This window comes from Pelodiscus sinensis, chromosome 13, assembly GCF_049634645.1.
Source record: "Pelodiscus sinensis isolate JC-2024 chromosome 13, ASM4963464v1, whole genome shotgun sequence".
Taxonomy (NCBI): domain Eukaryota; kingdom Metazoa; phylum Chordata; order Testudines; family Trionychidae; genus Pelodiscus; species Pelodiscus sinensis.
The window spans coordinates 760479-777764 of NC_134723.1; the positions used below are offsets into that span (position 1 = coordinate 760479).

At 60.2% G+C, this 17286-nt stretch overlaps 1 protein-coding gene across 1 annotated transcript in view; it reads right to left on the reverse strand.

Annotated features, from left to right (window-relative positions):
* The window catches only part of MPP1 (MAGUK p55 scaffold protein 1), a 28519-nt gene that overhangs the window by 2475 nt on the left and 8758 nt on the right, over positions 1-17286 (reverse strand). Inside the window, exons 2-10 of the mRNA XM_075941244.1 lie at positions 12510-12653; positions 12048-12126; positions 10733-10818; positions 9652-9720; positions 4819-5015; positions 4390-4496; positions 3217-3297; positions 2026-2106; positions 200-402 (exon numbers count right to left, since the gene is read on the reverse strand). Of these exons, the coding sequence (XP_075797359.1) occupies positions 200-402; positions 2026-2106; positions 3217-3297; positions 4390-4496; positions 4819-5015; positions 9652-9720; positions 10733-10818; positions 12048-12126; positions 12510-12653 (1047 nt within the window). The remainder of the gene's footprint in view (positions 1-199; positions 403-2025; positions 2107-3216; positions 3298-4389; positions 4497-4818; positions 5016-9651; positions 9721-10732; positions 10819-12047; positions 12127-12509; positions 12654-17286) is intronic.

The window sequence follows — 17286 nt, forward strand, 5'->3', positions numbered from 1 at the left end:
AGACCCCCACTTTCCTGGCCAAGCGCCCGGCCCTCTCGCCGTCTAGGCCCCGGGGCCCCAGCTGCTAAGCTGCCCGTGAGCGACGGGCCCCAGTGCTCTGCCTGTCCAGCTGTAGGCGTGGGTAGGAGGACGGGGTGCAAGGCTGGCCCCCCCTCGGTGCTCTGTCCAGCTCAACGCCCCGAGTTCCCGCCGCCCTCACCTGGGGTTCAATGTCCAGGATGGCGACTTTCTCCAGCTGGTGGATCTGATGCACCGTTTCAAACTTGGTGCCAAATATGTTCCCCTGGTAGCTGCCGAACTCCAGGAAGGCGTTGGCGGCGATGTCCCTGGTCATCTCCTCGGTGGAGACAAAGTGATAGTCCTGCCCCGGCGCCTCGCTCTTCCTCATGGGGCGCGTGGTGTCTGCGGCAGGAGAGCCAGGACTCCGCTGAGCAGAAGGCCATGGGGCTCCACGGGGCCAGGGGCGTTCACGCTGCTTGGAAGAGCCTGGCCACAGGTCGGCTCTGCTGCCTGTCCTGCCTTTTCCTCGGGGGGGTGGGGGGGGAGCATCCTGCCTGTGCCAAGGCCCGGCCCCAGCCATTAGCACCGCAAAGCTGGTGCGTCCCTTGCCCAGCCAAGCTCACTGGACGCAGGCGGCACGGGGGGCCCACAGGCGGCCACGGGAGGCCCCCGTGGGGCAGTGAAAGCTCACAGGCGGCCACGGGAGGCCCCGCACGACCTGCCAGGCCGGCGCGGGTGCAGCCCAGGGCTCACGTGGATGGTGCCCTCCAAGCCCAGGAAACGCTGCCCTAGCAGCTGAGGCTGCTGGCCCCTCTCCTTCTAGACTCCAAGCAACCAAGAGTAACCCAATGAAAGCGCCTCCCCCACCCGGCCTTTGCCACGGGCCTGGCCCCGTTCTCAGCAGCCGCGCTGGCCTCCCCCATGGCAAGGAGAGGCCCCCCGAGACCGGCAAGCTGCCATCTTGCTGGGAAACACAAAGGGCCCCTGATCCCAGCACGTCCCAGGGCTCAGTGGTGGCAACAGCGACACGGACCCGAGCAAAGCAGCCCAGCGGGCAGGTCTCCAAGGCCCCAGTGGCTGGAGCCAAGGGCCACGCGCGCAGCACTTCTGCCCCCGCACCTACGAGCGCACGGGGCTGTGGCGTTTGCGGGCAGCGCCTGGGGTGCCCGATGCTCCCCCAAGTCCCTCCACAGGCGCCCGCTCACGTCTCCCCCCCCGGGCTCCCCCGGGTCCCTCCACAGGCGCCCGCTCACGTCTCCCCCCCCCGGGCTCCCCCGGGTCCCTCCACAGGTGCCCGCTCACATCTCCCCCCCCCTCGGGCTCCGCCCCCCGGGCTCCCCCGAGTCCCTCCACAGGCGCCCGCTCACATCTCCCCCCCCCTCGGGCTCCGCCCCCCGGGCTCCCCCGAGTCCCTCCACAGGCGCCCGCTCACGTCTCCCCCCCGGGCTCCCCCGGGTCCCTCCACAGGCGCCCGCTCACGTCTCCCCCCCCCGGGCTCCCCCGGGTCCCTCCACAGGCGCCCGCTCACGTCTCCCCCCCCCCCCCCCGGGCTCCCCCGAGTCCCTCCACAGGCGCCCGCTCACATCCCCCCCCCCGGGCTCCCTCTAGTCCCTCCACAGGCGCCCGCTCACATCCCCCCGCCCCCGGGCTCCCTCTAGTCCCTCCACAGGCGCCCGCTCACATCCCCCCGCCCCCGGGCTCCCTCTAGTCCCTCCACAGGCGCCCGCTCACATCCCCCCCCCCCCCCCCCGGGCTCTCTCGCGCACACAGACGAAGGTCTGGGCTAGGAATGGCCTACAGCGTCACGCTGTGCAGCCAGGGCTGGGTTTTGGCTCCTCCCCCACAAAAGCCGGCGGCTCAGACCCCATGTGCCAGGCTTGGGGGCAGCTGGAGAAGCCTCTGGACATTCCCACAAGCAGCTTTTCTGCACCTCGGCCGCCTGCCGGCTCAGACCCGGGCAGCCTTCCTAGGGCTCTTCCTGGCTGCGGAGCCAGGGCCGGCAGCACGGGGCGGGGGACTACTTACACGGAGCCGGATACCCGAACCTCTCTGGGCTCTTGCTGAGCAGGGCGTTCTTAATGTGGCTGCGGCCCACCCCGCTGGCACCTGTGCAGGACGAGAGCGGTCAGTGCCCCCGAGAGGCTGCTCCTGTGCTGGGGACGGGGAGGGGATCCCAGGACGGCAGATGGCGGGAGGGATGGAGCAGGCTGAGCCACCCCCAGGAGCAATAGGGTAATGGCTGCTCAGCGTCGCCCCCGTGGAACGCACCAGACTCGGGAGCCCCCGGTCTGTCAGTGCAGCCTGAGGTGGGGCAGCGCGTGTCCAGTCCCAGAGCCAGCCCCTGGCTTCCTCATGGACTGGGCCAGGCAGAGCCTCGGCCCCGAGGTCCACATCCTCCTTGGTGCCTAACGCCCCGTGAGACCAACCAGAGTTAGGCACCGTTCAGGGTCTAGACCGTAGTGTCCTCACCAACATGAACCCAAATTACCCAAAGGAATTAATTCAACCACATCAAATCCCTCCGTGGACTTTCGTTTCGCATTCAAGGGGCCTTAATTACATTTGGTTTGAAATGACGCAAGATGGACCCAAGTAAGGCCACTAACTCTGCAAGGGCCCGTCTACACAGCAGGGCTCGAGCCGGAATAAGCCGTGCAACGTCAGCTATGTGAATTGCACAGCTGAAGTGGAAATAGCCTAGCGGCTTCCGGCGGTCTCCACTGCGGGCCGTGGAAGGAAGAGCACTCCCCCCCACTTCCTCCTCCTGCAGAGAGGGTTGCCGGAGTCGGAAGAAGCCCTCCGGCTCGCCGGGATTTCGAAATGAAGGCTGGCAGCGGAGACACGCCTGCGGAATAACCTCACATTCCAAAATAACACTTGTGTAGACGCACCCCAGAGCGCCCACACAGGGTCTGATGTGGTTTAACGAACCCACTTTGAATGCTCGTTAGAACAACGTTCCTACTGCCCCCACGTACATGTGCCCCGAGTCTCAGACCAAGGGGTCTGCGCCGTCCGTGCAAGCTCAGCCCCAGGCTGGATTCCCGCTCTTAGGTTTAAACAAAACGTTGTTTTAAGGATCCAGGGCTTGATCCAAAGTCCAGTCCGGCCACTGGAAACACTCCCATTGTGCGGGATCAGCCCCGTGTTCCAGGAGGAACCGAGCAGGCCAGAGTCAGGCTGAGGGTCAATGCCGGAATAGGGGCAGGGCCATACCTATCAGCACTAGGGTCCTCCTCTTGAAGGCTGGCAGCCTCACCACCTCCTCATACGAAACCACGTCCAGCTGGTCAAAAACTGGGGGAGAAGGGGAACCAGACCAAGAGCGCATCAGAGCCAGTCCGAACGCAAGGTCCAGGCACATCCCTGCCCAGGGCCGCTGGGACGTACGGGCATCGAGACAGAACTGCATTGCCGCCCACAACTCGCACTTTCCATCAGCAGGCCTCAGGTTAGCCCCCTGCAAACATGGGGAAACTGAGGCACACCGGGGCCACGACTTGCCTGTTGGGCAGGAGAGGCACCAAGCTATTTCCAAATTCAGTGACTAGCCTCAGTTGAAAAAATGGGGATTTCTTGTAAGTCCCATAAACACCCTGACTCTTCCTTCCCACGTGGCGTCACCATTCAGCTAATGTTTGAAACCAAAGAAAGAGGAAATGAAACGCTCCAAACAACCTTCTCCCTGTTTGGTTTGGCAGGCTCCCTCCCTTCCAAGCAGCCTGGAGCTCGTCACCTTGGCCCTGGCACCACAGAACCCAGCCATGCTCCCAGGGCGCCGTCCGAGGTGCGAGTTACCCGGGGCTTTCAGAGGGCAGCCGCGGTGACACGGGCAGCGGATCCCATCCTCTGCCCACGCGTCTGCAGACTTGAGGCTCACACAGGTCTCTGGGGCCTCGGTGGCCCTGGCTTGTTAGTCAGTTTCAGGTCCTGGGCATTAAAACCTCACCCCTACAACAGAGCGGGGCCGGCTGGGCTGAGCTCATGGAGGATCAAAGCAAGACATCCCCTTCCCTCCCGTGCGCCCCCTTACGCCTCGGCACTCCCCAGACAAAGCCGGCAGGCGGGGGCCTCCGAGGGGAAATCAAGGGCCATTCACCGGATGACGTGCACCGGAGGCGGCTGTTCCTGGGAGGACGAGAGCTGGCGCTGGGCAAGAACCTTTCCCCAGGCTCGCGGGGGGCGGAGGGAGTCCCAATCAGAAGCTCCCAGGGTGCAGTGCCAGGGAGCGGGGGCTAAGTGATCCCAAGGAGGCAGTTCCCACAGGCCCGGGGAGCCCACTGCAGAGGACGTGGGCTCACGGCCCCGTCCCCGGGCTGCGACATACACGGCCCCACCAGCCCCGCCCCAGGAGGCTGCGCGGGGGCGATAGCTGTGGGGGCTGCTTACTTGAGCTGTGCTTGGCCAGGTACTTGTCTTTGCACTTCTTCTTCTTCCCAAAGGGGCTGCAGCTCTGGGCCTCCCTCTGGCCGGCCTGGCTCGCACTGGCCACCCGCCTGCAGTGGGGACCACACGAGAGGGGGCTGATCGGGTCAGGTCTAGCTCCAAACCCAGCGACCCCTGGAGCAGCAGCATTTCCCAAGGGCCCAGGGGGGTCTCCTTGCCAGACCCAGCACCCTCAGCAAGGTGATCAGGGCCTCGCAGGGCTAGAGCCATGGGTCACTGGGGCCCCTCTGCCGAGCTCTCCACCCCTGGCAGCCTGATCGAGTCCCACCCCCATGGGTGCTGGGAGGGGGCCACCCCCGGGGAAGCCCACAGAGCCTGCTGCTGGGCACCCCCCATCCTCTCGCGGCTTCCACCTGCAGCTCTGCCACGCACCATTCCTGCAGCTCGGGGGAGGGGATCAGTCCTGCCGACTCCAGCGAGGACCCTTCCACCCGGCCCTGCCACCAGTTGCTGTCGTCCTTGTTGATGATCTGGATGATGTCCCCAGTCTTGAACTTCAGGCCCGCCTCCTTGCAGGGGATCAGGCTGTCGGCCTTGGGGTCGTAGTCAAACTGGGCCCTCATGAACATCTGGGGAAGAGGACCCGGGTCAGCCAACCCCGGCTCCCGGGCCGTCCCCAGCAGCGACCCAACAAGCTGGGGCAAGAGATTAACTGGCCCAGACCTCAGCTCCCTCCGACCCTGACCCCTTTCAGACCCTGCCTGCAGCTGGAGGAGCCGGAGATGCCAGAGCACAGCGCCTGGGGGCACCTCGAGTTAGCTCCCGTCCACACTCCCCTCACCACCCAGGGGTGAGCGCCACCCGAGACCGAGCGCTGCGCCTGGCCCTGGCGGCCTGTCCTCGGGCAGGGAAGGGCGGGACTCCCAGGGAGCTCAGAGAGCACGTCAGGCAGGCGCTGCCAGAGCTCAGGACACAAGAATAGTGTGTGAATAGTGTGGGAATAGTGACCATAATATAACAACATTGAACATTCCTGTGGTGGGAAGAACACCTCAGCAGTCCAGCACCCTGGCATTTACTTTCAAAAAGGGGAATTACACAAAAATGAGGAGGTTAGTTAAACAGAAATTAAAAGGCACAGTGACTAGAGCCAAATCCCTGAAAGCTGCATGGAAACTTTTTAAAGACACCATAATAGAGGCCCAACTTAAATGTATACCCCAAATTAAAAAACATAGCAAGAGACCTAAAAAAGAGTCACCGTGGCTTAACCACCATGTAAAAGAAGCAGTGAGGGACAAAAAGGTATCTTTTAAGAAGTGGAAGTCCAATCCTAGTGAGATAAATAGAAAGGAACATAAACACTGTCAAATCAAGTATAAAAATGTAATGAGAAAAGCAAAAAAAGATTTTGAGGAACAGCTAGCCAAAAACTCAAAAAGGAACAACAAAACGTTTAAGTACATTAGAAGCAGGAAGCCTGCTAAAAAACCTGTGGGTCCCCTAGATGATCGAGCTATAAAAGGAGCAATCAAGGATGATAAAGCCATTGCCGAGAAACTAAATGATTTCTTTGCTTCAGTCTTCACGGCTGAGGACGTTGGGGAGATTCCCGAATCTGCATCATCCTTTGTGGGTGATGAATCTGAGGAACTGTCCCGGAGTGAAGTGTCATTAGAGGAGGTTTTGGAACAAATAGAAAAACTTAATGTTAAAAAATCTCCGGGACCGGATGGCATTCATCCAAGGGTTCTAAAAGAACTCAAATGGGAAATTGCTGAGCTATTATCTGTGGTTTGTAACCTATCCTTTAAATCGGCTTCCGTACCTAATGACTGGAAGGTAGCCAACGCGACACCAATATTTAAAAAGGGCTCTAGAGGCGATCCTGGCAATTACAGACCGGTAAGTCTAACCTCAGTACCGGGCAAATTAGTCGAAACAATAGTAAAGAATAAAATTGTGAAGCATGTAGAACATAATTTGTTGGACAAAAGTCAATGTGGTTTCTGTAAAGGGAAATCCTGTCTTACTAATCTATTGGAGTTCTTTGAAGGGGTTAACAAACATGCGGACAAGGGGGATCCAGTAGATATAGTATACTTGGATTTTCAGAAAGCCTTTGACAAGGTCCCTCACCAAAGGCTCTTGTGTAAATTCCATGGCCATGGGATAAGAGGGAAGGTCCTTTCTTGGATTGAGAACTGGTTAAAAGACAGGAAACAAAGGGTAGGAATAAATGGTAAATTTTCAGATTGGAGAGGGGTAACTAGTGGTGTCCCCCAAGGGTCAGTCCTGGGACCAATCCTGTTCAACTTATTCATAAATGATCTGGAGATAGGGGTAAGCAGTGAGGTGGTAAAGTTTGCAGATGATACCAAACTGTTTAGGATAGTCAAGACAGAAGCAGACTGTGAGGGACTCCAAGAAGATCTCACCAAACTGAGTGATTGGGCAACAAAATGGCAAATGAAATGTAATATGGATAAGTGTAAAGTAATGCACATCGGGAAAAATAACCCCAACTACACGTACAGTATGATGGGGGCTAATTTGGCTACAACAAATCAGGAAAGAGATCTTGGAGTTATCGTGACTAGTTCCCTGAAAACTTCCATGCAGTGTGCAGCGGCGGTCAAAAAGGCAAATAGGATGCTAGGAATTATTAAGAAAGAGATAGAAAATAGGACCCAGAATATCTTACTGCCCCTGTATAAACTATGGTACGCCCACATCTGGAATACTGTGTACAGATGTGGTCTCCTCACCTCAAAAAAGATATTTTGGCCTTGGAAAGGATTCAGAAAAGGGCAACTAAAATGATTAGGGGTTTGGAACGGGTCCCATATGAGGAGAGGTTAAAGCGACTGGGACTTTTCAGTTTAGAAAAGAGGAGACTGAGGGGGGATATGATAGAGGTCTATAAAATCATGAGTGGTGTGGAGAGGGCCGATAAAGAAAAGTTATTTATTAGTTCCCATAATAGAAGAACTAGAGGACACCAAATGAAGTTAATGGGTAGCAGGTTTAGAACTAATAAAAGAAAGTTCTTCACACAGCGTGTAGTCAACCTGTGGAACTCCTTGCCAGAGGAGGCGGTGAAGGCTAGGACTATAACAGAGTTTAAAGAGAAGCTAGATAATATCATGGAGGTTAGGTCCATAAAAGGCTATTAGCCAGGGGATAGAAATGGTGTCCCTGGCCTCTGTTTTTCAGAGGCTGGAGAGGGATGGCAGGAGACAAATCGCTTGATCATTGTCTTCGGTCCACCCTCTCTGGGGTATCTGCTGCTGGCCACTGTCAGCAGACAGGTTACTGGGCTAGATGGACCTTTGGTCTGACCCAGTATGGCCGTTCGTATGTTCTTATGTTAAGAGGGGCGTCTCCATCTCCGGGCAGGGAGGAGGCAGAGCGGAGCCTTCAACGGAACAGTAACCATGGCAGCCGCTGCTGGACCAATTCCCCTTCCCGTTCCAGCCCCTTCCGCGTGGGACGAGCAGCGCAGACCCCAACCGTGCAGCCTCACAGCCTGGGGCTCTCACCCCGCTGCTGGTCAGGCCTGGCACTCACGCTGCCCCCCTTTCCCACAGCCAGTCTCCGGGTGCACAGCCCACCAGCCCTATGGCACCTGGGGCCACCCCGAGCAGGGCTGGGAGGGACACTGTTGCCACCGGTGACGAGACAGGCTGCTAGCCTGCATGGCTGCTCTCAGGCCTCTGACTGGTGCCACGTGCGAGAGCTGCCCGGCCCCAGAGACACGGGACTTGAACTCTGAGATCACACTCAGTAAACACTCCCATAGCTGTGAGACACGGCGGCTCCTGAAACTCGAGCTGTCAGCTCTTGCCAGCCCCTCAAGGCGACGGCAGAGGCAGGGCCAGGCCTGGCGAACGCCTGTGCTAGAGCAGGACAGCGGCACTAGTGTCTCTGTTGCTATGTGAGACGTAGTGGGGGGTACCTTGCCGGTTGCTGTGCTGGGCGGTGGGCTGTGGGTGACCCCCACTGGCTGCTGGCTGCAGCACGGCCCAGAAGGGCAGGGGATGAGTCATTATGCAAGGGGGCTCCCAACCTGTCTGACCAGCTACCCCCCAGGGAGCGGAACAATGGGGAGAAGGGGAGTGGAGCCCTGGCTGGGGGCAGGGCTGGAAGTGAGGGAGTTAGGGAGGTTTCTGGCTGGGATCATGGAGGAAGCAGCCTAGGCAACGGGCTGGGATTTAGGGGCCCAGGCTCCCCCATCTCAAGGGGGGCTGAGGCATCCTAGGCCTGCCCTGGAACCAGATTCCATCTGTGCTGTGCTGTGTCCTGGAGAAGCAATAAACTCCCTCTGTTCTACTGGCTGGGGGAGTCTGTCCGTGCCACTACGGGGGTGCAGGAGGCGGGGGACCCCGATGCGCCGTCACACTACGGCAATGGCGGCGCGGTGGCAGAGCCAAGGGCTGGCTCCTTCGCTCTGCTTTCCCCTCCAGTTTCCTTCCATGCCGGCATCTGTGGCCTGCAGTGGCAGGAGCCCTGGGCCCAGCCTGGCCACTGGTTGCCACGAACCCGGAGCATGGGCAGCCCATCCCTCTCACCTCCAGCTAAGCAACCCGGCCGCCGGCTGCAGGCTCAGGAGCCCCCTGCCCCCACCCAACACGGCACCCAGGCCCCTCCCTCCGACACGGGCACCAAGCCCCCCAGCCCGCCGACACAGGGGCAGTAAGCCGCCTGCCCCCCCAACATGAGGCACTAAGCCCCTTGCCCCCCTGCCCCGCCACTGGGGTAGTAAGCCCCCCGGCCCCCCCGGACACAGGCACTCAGCCCCCTGCCCCGCCACAGGGGCCGTAAGCCTCCTGTCTCCTTTTCCGAGTGCAGGCTCCAGGGGTCGGGCAGCGTTCCACAGATGCTCCTGTGACTGCAGCAGGCTTCCCGCTGACGTGCCTAGCCTGGGACAGAGCCAGGGAGCCACGGGGTCAGCGTGGGCTACGTACCAACCTGGCCATCTCGTCTGCAGGGCTGAGGCCTGTGTCGCCACCTCTCCCTGCTCGCCACAGGGCCAGTCGCGCCCCCCCGGGCCGGGCGCCCCTCCCTCCTTCCCCGTGCGCCAGTAAACTCCGCCCTAAACAAGACCAGCTCTAGCTTCCCTCCGCGGGGTCCGTGCAGTTCAGCCCCCAGCCCAGGGCAGCTCAACGCTCACGCCAGCCCCTTGGGGACAGGTCAGCCCCACACCTGGCCCACTTCTCACCAGCTGTGGCCGCAGGGCCACTGCAAGCCGGCAGCTGCACCTACCTGGAGAGCAGGGAGGCGGCTTTGCTGGTTGGGGATGACTTTTATTGAGACCGTGCCCTTGGCTTCTCTCTAGGGGCAAAGGGGAGAGAGAGGAGTTGGACAATGTGGTTCTGGACCAACCCAGAAAGCAGCCCGAGGCCTCAGCGTGTCATTAACCGGGCTAAGGGGAACCTACAGAGGGTGGCAAAACAAGAGGTACCCCCGGGGGGATTGGGCACCACGGCACACGCACCCAGCCACTCAGCCGAGCAGGTTTTTCTTTTTTTGCCCAGAAAAAAGCTTCTGCTGAAGTGCTGCTGCAGATCTGCCTTGTGCCCACCAGGGGGCGCAGCAGCGACAAAACACAGCAGCAGCTCCTAGCGAGGCAGGGAAGGCAAGAGCCTGCAGAGCCTTGTCACAGCGCCCGCTGGGCCGGGTCAGGAGCTAGGGGCCCGGGGACACACACCGGGCAGGGCTGCCGGGGGGCCCCAGGAGGAGAGACCGGGCAGGGCTGCCGGGGGGCCCCAGGAGGAGAGACCGGGCAGGGCTGCCGGGGGGCTCCAGGGGGAAAGACAGGGCAGGACTGCCGGGGGGCCCCGGGGACACACACTGGGCAGGGCTGCTGGGGGGCTCTGGGGGGAGAGACCGGGCAGGGCTGCTGGGGGGCTCCGGGGGGAGAGACTGGGCAGGGCTGCCGGGGGGGCCCCGGGGACACACACCGGGCAGGGCTGCTGGGGGGCTCTGGGGGGAGAGACTGGGCAGGGCTGCCGGGGGGGGGGGTGCAAAGACAGGCCCCTCCCGGAGGCAGGGCAGCACCTACTGAACGGTGCCGGAGGCCGCAGCTGCTGGAAACCGGAGCCTGACTTGGCAGGAGAGGGTCTGGGGCAATTTTAAATGAAAAAGGCACCTCGGCCCCGGAGCCCTGCCACGGGCCCTGCACACACAGGCCTGTCCAGGTCTCTCGCCTTTGAGAAGTGGCCCGGCTTCCCGTGAGGTCCCCAGAGGTGCTGCAATGCCTGCCCTGATTTGCATATTAATAATGACGCCAATCAAAGGAGGCAACACGGGGTCGTCCCTCAGGAGCAGCCTCCCAGATACCTACCAGCATCTTCTGCAGCTGCTCAACCGAGTGGTTGCTCGCACTTTGCCCATTGATTTCTATGATCTCATCGCCCACGTGAAGGGAGCCTGCCAGCAATGGGAGAAAACCCATGAAATGCACAAGCAGGCAAAATACAACCCCCAGAGTCCCGGAGCACGACCCCGCAGCCGGCTCCCAGGCCTCTAAGAACCCTCCGGCCGAATGGCTTTTGCACCCCCAATGCATGGATCTCTTGCCACTTGACATCCAGATTGCTCCAGTTTCCAGCAGGGAGTCAGCGTGTCAGTGCGCGTGCATGCACATAAGCACGTGAAACACACACACGAGGGGAACAGAGCTTCCTTGCCTCCAAACACGCCTCAGTCTGGGTCTTACCATTTCTCAAAACCGAAAGCCCTTCCTACAGCCGCCGACCTGGCATCATTCTTAGCTTGGCTGGCAGGGAAACAGCCTACTGTGGCGGTATCCCCAACGTTAGCCAGGATGGGGCTTACAGCGGAACGGTACCCTCGCTGTGGAGCTGAACAAACATTCTCTGCCTGAAGCGTGCTCCTTCGAGAAGTCTGCACAGACAGCCAAGGCTGGATCCTGATCTCAAGCCACCGCACCAGTGACATCGCTGAGCTGGCTTTGCCGTATGCTAGGCTGAGGCCAGGACCAGGCTCTTGTTCTCTACACAGACCCCGGGCTTACAAAGGGCGCTCCTGTTGTACGTATGGGACACCCATTTTGCATGCAGGCACCGTGTGAAACATACACGAGGGGAGCAGAGCACCATGTCATCTGCACGTGCCAGAATTAAAAACAAAAAGGAAATCCTGCAAGTTCATTTACTTTGGCAACTTCTTTGTGTTTGCAGGACACAGGGACAGAAATTCTGCCTTGTTTGTGCATTTTAGCCATGGAGCCAAGTTTCCCTCAAAGTCTGTGGGACCTGAGCCACGTGGCGGGACAAGGAAGAGGAACGCAAATAACTTCTGTCTCCGTTTGCGGGGATGCGCTCAGCAGCTGCTCCTGCCCCATCTCCCCTCCCCCTTTCCCAGCAGAGAACTCCCTGGAAGTGCCAAGGCATTACTGCAGCAGGAGCAGAGAGCGGGCGCAAGCGGTGAAGGAAGGGACCTGACGATAGAAATCCAAGGGAAAATACTCCGGCAGCATGGAGCCGTTGACCCCATTCGCACTGACGTTCCCAGCCCGAGATGGAACGGACATGCCCTCCCCGGCAGGAGGTGGAAGCAAAGGGCTAAAGTCTCAGACCCTTTTGTGTCCAGATCTTAGCCAGTGATGCTGGCAGATTCCTGCCGTTTGTGGTTACCTTGCCTATGTATCATGCCTCCATGGAGGATCCTGGCCACCATGCAGCTCTGCTTCTCATTCAGCTTCAGCGTGATTCCCTGGAAAAAAGGAAAATCAGTGACTGACTAGGACATCTCTCGGGCGAGGCCCTCTCTCCTCCAGGTGACTCCTCCCTGGCCGGCCTGTGGCAGAGTCCTCTCCTGGCTCAGTCCCAGCCGGGTTCATTTCCTCTCGGCAGAATAAATCGACAGCTGATGCAGCTTCCTCCTGTGCCCATTACAGCCTGTGCCGCTCGCTCCCGCAGGGTCCTCGCGGGGCAGGCAGAGGCCAAGCAGCACCGAGGGGAAGACATGGGTCTAGCTGACGTCTGCAAAACCGAAGTTCAAGTCCCCCTCCACAGAGCTGGGCTGGTCAGTCGCTCCCCCGGGACACGCCCCGACCCCCGGGAGCCGTTAGGGTTGCCAAGCGCTTGCCAGCTCACCATCGGTTCCTCGGTGACCCTCTCGAACTGAACCAGCCGGATCTTGCGCACCTCACGGGCATTCCCAGCAGCTGGCGTGCCGGGCATGGCTGAGCCATTGGTGTAGATGTCCTCGGTCACCGCGTTCGATGGATACGCCACAGCCTGTCGGGGCAACGCACAGACCACGGTGAGGGGCAGCCCTGGAGGCCCTGCACGAGGCGACGGGCTGGCTGGGACTCCCCAGTGTATCGGCCCGGCACGATCCTGGGGGCTGCTGCAGGGTCCTACCGAGCCCACCAGCCTCAAGGGCACGTTCTGCCCACGCTACCGAGGCCCCGCCCGTGAGCAGAGCTGGTCAGGGAGCCACCGGGGAGCTGGGGCTGGGGCTGGCGCACATCACTGCCCTGCACTCCCAGCTCTTGCAAGCAGCTGGGCCTCGTGTCCCTCCACGGTGATCCCTGATGGCCAGCCGAGTAACATCAGTGGAGCTCGGTCCGGCCCAGCCAGCAGTGGGGCCTGGGTCCCAGAGAGACAGGAGAATAAAAAGAAAGAAAAGGAAACAATGGACTTGTGCCGGCCTGAGAGACGAGTGTGACCCACAAGTCCAGTGTGCAAGCAGCACTGCCGGCCTGGCCACAGCTGAGAGAGGAAAAATGAAAGGTCACGGGAGCTGCAGTGTTCCCTGGAGCTGTGTCCTGCTGCAAGGAGATCCAAACCTTAACATGATGGTGCAGCAGCAGATTACAAACCCACGTTCCTGGATAAAAGCGATGGATCGTTGACACAAATCACAGCTCTCTCACCCCACAGACGCAGCAACTCCATCCCAGAGCCACAGAGCGAGAGCTCCCTGCCAAGACTCACTCCATCAGGGTCCTCCAAGGGAGCATGGCCGGTCACCCACCTCACAAGTCCCAGAACTGCCTGCAGCTCCCACTGTCCCAACCGCGACAGGGTACCAGCTGGGACATCTGCACAACCTTCTCAACGGCCGCTGGCAAGAGGACTAGCTGGAGGCAGCACATCAGCGATTACAGAGCTGACACCCGGCTCGGGGGAACCATGGGAACCGCCCGGACTAGCTCCCATTGGGCCAGCTTTTGCAAACGGACCCCGTCTGGGTCCTGCTGCGTGGCAGGACCAAACCTTCTTAACCGTGGCCTTTTGGGGCTGCTGGCCAGGCTCCCCCTGGCCTCCCACAGCTCCAGGCCTCGTGGCCCCACCCTGGCTGTGACCCAGGGATGCCCCAGGTGCAGGTGCTGAAAGTGCTGAGCAGAGACGGGGCCTGTCCTGGCAGCGCAGGAGGGGAGCGCTCAAGCCCCTCGCCCCAGCATTGGATTTCCCCGCCGTTGTGGATAAATCCCTGTGATATTATTAAGATCTTGTCCTTTTCGATCTATCTTTGTTAAGTGTCTTATAGAATCTCTGGAACATTTCTCCTGGAACTTTGTATTGAGATATCTAGATCTTGTAAGAAAAAAATGTCTTTTGAGGTCTCCCCTTTCCTTGACTGCCCTGTTGAAATGAATGAGGTGTGAATGGAGAATGGAAGGGGAGCGCCTCCAGCAGCAGTTGCCAGGGCGGAGAAGGTCTGGGAGCCAGATCTAAGACAATCCCTGCAAAGTGAGCTCATTAAGAAGACTGGACAGACAGACGCCTTGGGAGTCCAGCTGCAAGTGCTGCCCTTGGAAGAACTCTCTTTGAAGCAGCATCAAGAAAGGCCAGGTGATGACTAATTGGCTGCATGAGAGGGATAAATAGGAGGCATCTTGTAGAGGGACCCCGGGTTTTCGTCTTGTCAAAATGGGAGCATCGATCCGGATCGGCAGAAGCCCGGCTCCACCCCTCCCCTCCCCCATCTAACTCACCTGGCCAGTGCCGTTAGGGTGGCAACTATTGGTAACAAGATGGAGTGTGATGTGTGTGTGTGTGTGTGTGTGTGTGTGTGTGTGTGTGTGTGTGTGCATGAGTGTGATGTGTGTGTGTGAGTGTGTGTGTGTGAGAGAGAGAGAGTGCATGAGTGTGATGTGTGAGTGTGTGTGTGAGAGAGAGAGTGCATGAGTGTGATGTGTGTGTGTGAGTGTGTGTGTGAGAGAGAGTGCATGAGTGTGATGTGTGTGTGTGAGTGTGTGTGTGTGAGAGAGTGCATGAGTGTGATGTGTGTGTGTGAGTGTGTGTGTGTGTGTGAGAGAGTGCATGAGTGTGATGTGTGTGTGTGTGAGAGAGTGCATGAGTGTGATGTGTGTGTGTGTGTGTGAGAGAGTGCATGAGTGTGATGTGTGTGTGTGAGTGTGTGTGTGTGAGAGAGAGTGCATGAGTGTGATGTGTGTGTGTGAGTGTGTGTGTGAGTGCATGAGTGTGATGTGTGTGTGTGAGAGAGAGTGCATGTGTGATGTGTGTGTGAGTGTGTGTGTGTGAGTGTGTGTGTGAGTGAGTGTGTGTGTGAGTGTGTGTGAGAGAGTGCATGAGTGTGATGTGTCATATGCATATGATAAGTATGGATTGATCTGTGGCTGTTCAATTAATGTGGCGTGTTGCCTTATCCCTCTGAAAAAGATCCCGAGTACTTCTTTTAAGTACAACAACGTGCCGGGCACTACCAACGAGCCGGCTGTTGGAGGGAGGGAGGCGACTGCAGCAGGAAATTGGAAAGATGGAAATTCTCACTCCCGTGGCTGGCCGGGTCTCAGTCCCAGGACCCTTCCCAAAGCCCAGTGCCAGCAGTGTGGGGAGCTCCAGAGACTCGCTCAGCCTGGGGCCCAGCCTCCTCCCCGGAAAACCGGGCCCCAGCTCACCACACTCAAGGCAGTGACGCCTTAGGCCTTGGCCAGCACAGCCGGGGACGCCGGGAAATAGCTAGGCACACAGTGCCCAGCGCCAGCGGCACCTCAGAGCCTTGCAATGCCCAGCCCCCTCAGCTCCAGCCCCCTCTACTGCCACGCGAATCCCTGCAACAGCCCTGCCCGGGGGTGAGCTCGTCCCGTCTCCCCCGCGGCACGCCGCAGCCAGCCTCCGCTCTGACTGCTTCAGGAGCAGCGGCAGGGCCCAGCCCCTCACCGAGATGGCAGCCAGCGGGCGACAGGAGCAGAGCTGGCCCCACCGCCCACTGAACGAACAGCCCTGGGTCATCCCTCTGGCAGGGCCCAGCCCTGGGCTCGAGGCAAGAAACGACTGTCTGGGCGGCAGGGCCTGTTGCACAGACGCTGGCTCTCACCGCACCCCAACAAGCATACAGCAGTGGGGAGAGCAGGCCCGGTGTGCTCTCCCCAAGAGGCCAGCAGGCGTCCCTGGAGCAGCCAGGACCCAGACCCACGGGGCAATGGGCAGGATTTGAACTCAAACCCTGCAGTGCTAAGAGCACAAGCCGCTGCTGCTCGAGTACAGGAGTAACCCGCCTCAGTACAGCAGCCGTAGACTCTCCTCTTCCTCCATGGGCCAGCCGGGGAGGAGAGACAAGCACCGTGCCAGTGCACATACAGAACCTCTCCACCTCCCAGCACGCCCTCTGGGACTGGGCTAGGCAGAGCTCACCACGTGCCTCATCCCGTAGCCATGCACTGCCGCAGCCGCCAGCCCTGCTCTGCTCAACCTCAGCTGCAAGGCCCGCTCAGGAAACCGGCTCAGACGCTGCTGGGAACGTCTTGGTCTCTAGTTGCCTTGACTTTTGAAGCTGACCTTGGATTCCTCTGCAGCTTATCTGAGCCCTGGCCAGCACCCTCCTTCCTCTCCCTTCGGGGCAGACACAGGCCACGGAGAAGGCTGCAGATATAGGGTAGAGGCGGCTTACAGCAGCATCACGACGCCATTGCTGGGCTCACTCGTGTCGCTTCTTTCATTCGCCAGCCACCAGAAGCATTTTCTAACCAATCCCCACGAGGTCTCCTGCCCGCGAGACACACTCGAAGCGGCACTGCTACTGGCAACTGCGCGCCACGCGGCCTGGGCCCAGCCTGGACCCAGCCATGCACTCAGAGACGGCAGAGTCTGCTGCGTGCAGCTCCCTGTCGTCACGAGCAGCCGCCCCCGCCCCGCACACAATTCAGCAAGTGCAGCCAGAGAGGGGCCAGGGGCTGCGGCAGCCCTAAGGAGCCCTGGTAGAGCTGAGTGGGCGGCTCAGAGCTCCACAGAGATGGAGGCCACAGGGCCGGTCTGAGGGACGCTGTGGAGCCGGGCTGGGTTCTAGGATTGGGCTGGCGGGGGGGGGGGGGGTCAGGTCTGAGGGACGCTGTGGAGCCGGGCTGGGTTCTAGGATTGGGCTGGCGGGGGGGGGGGGGGCAGGTCTGAGGGACGCTGTGGAGCCGGGCTGGGTTCTAGGATTGGGATGGGCGGGGGGGGGGTCAGGTCTGAGGGACGCTGTGGAGCCGGGCTGGGTTCTAGGATTGGGATGGGCGGGGGGGGCAGGTCTGAGGGACGCTGTGGAGCCGGGCTGGGTTCTAGGATTGGGATGGGCGGGGGGGGGGTCAGGTCTGAGGGATGATGTGGAGCCGGGCTGGGTTCTAGGATTGGGATGGGCGGGGGGGGGGTCAGGTCTGAGGGATGATGTGGAGCCGGGCTGGGTTCTAGGATTGGGATGGGCAGGGGGCGGGGGGGCAGGTCTGAGGGACGCTGTGGAGCCGGGCTGGGTTCTAGGATTGGGATGGGCGGGGGGGGGGTCAGGTCTGAGGGATGATGTGGAGCCGGGCTGGGTTCTAGGATTGGGCTGGCGGGGGGGGGGGGGGGGCAGGTCTGAGGGACGCTGTGGAGCCGGGCTGGGTTCTAGGATTGGGATGGGCGGGGGGGGGGGGCAGGTCTGAGG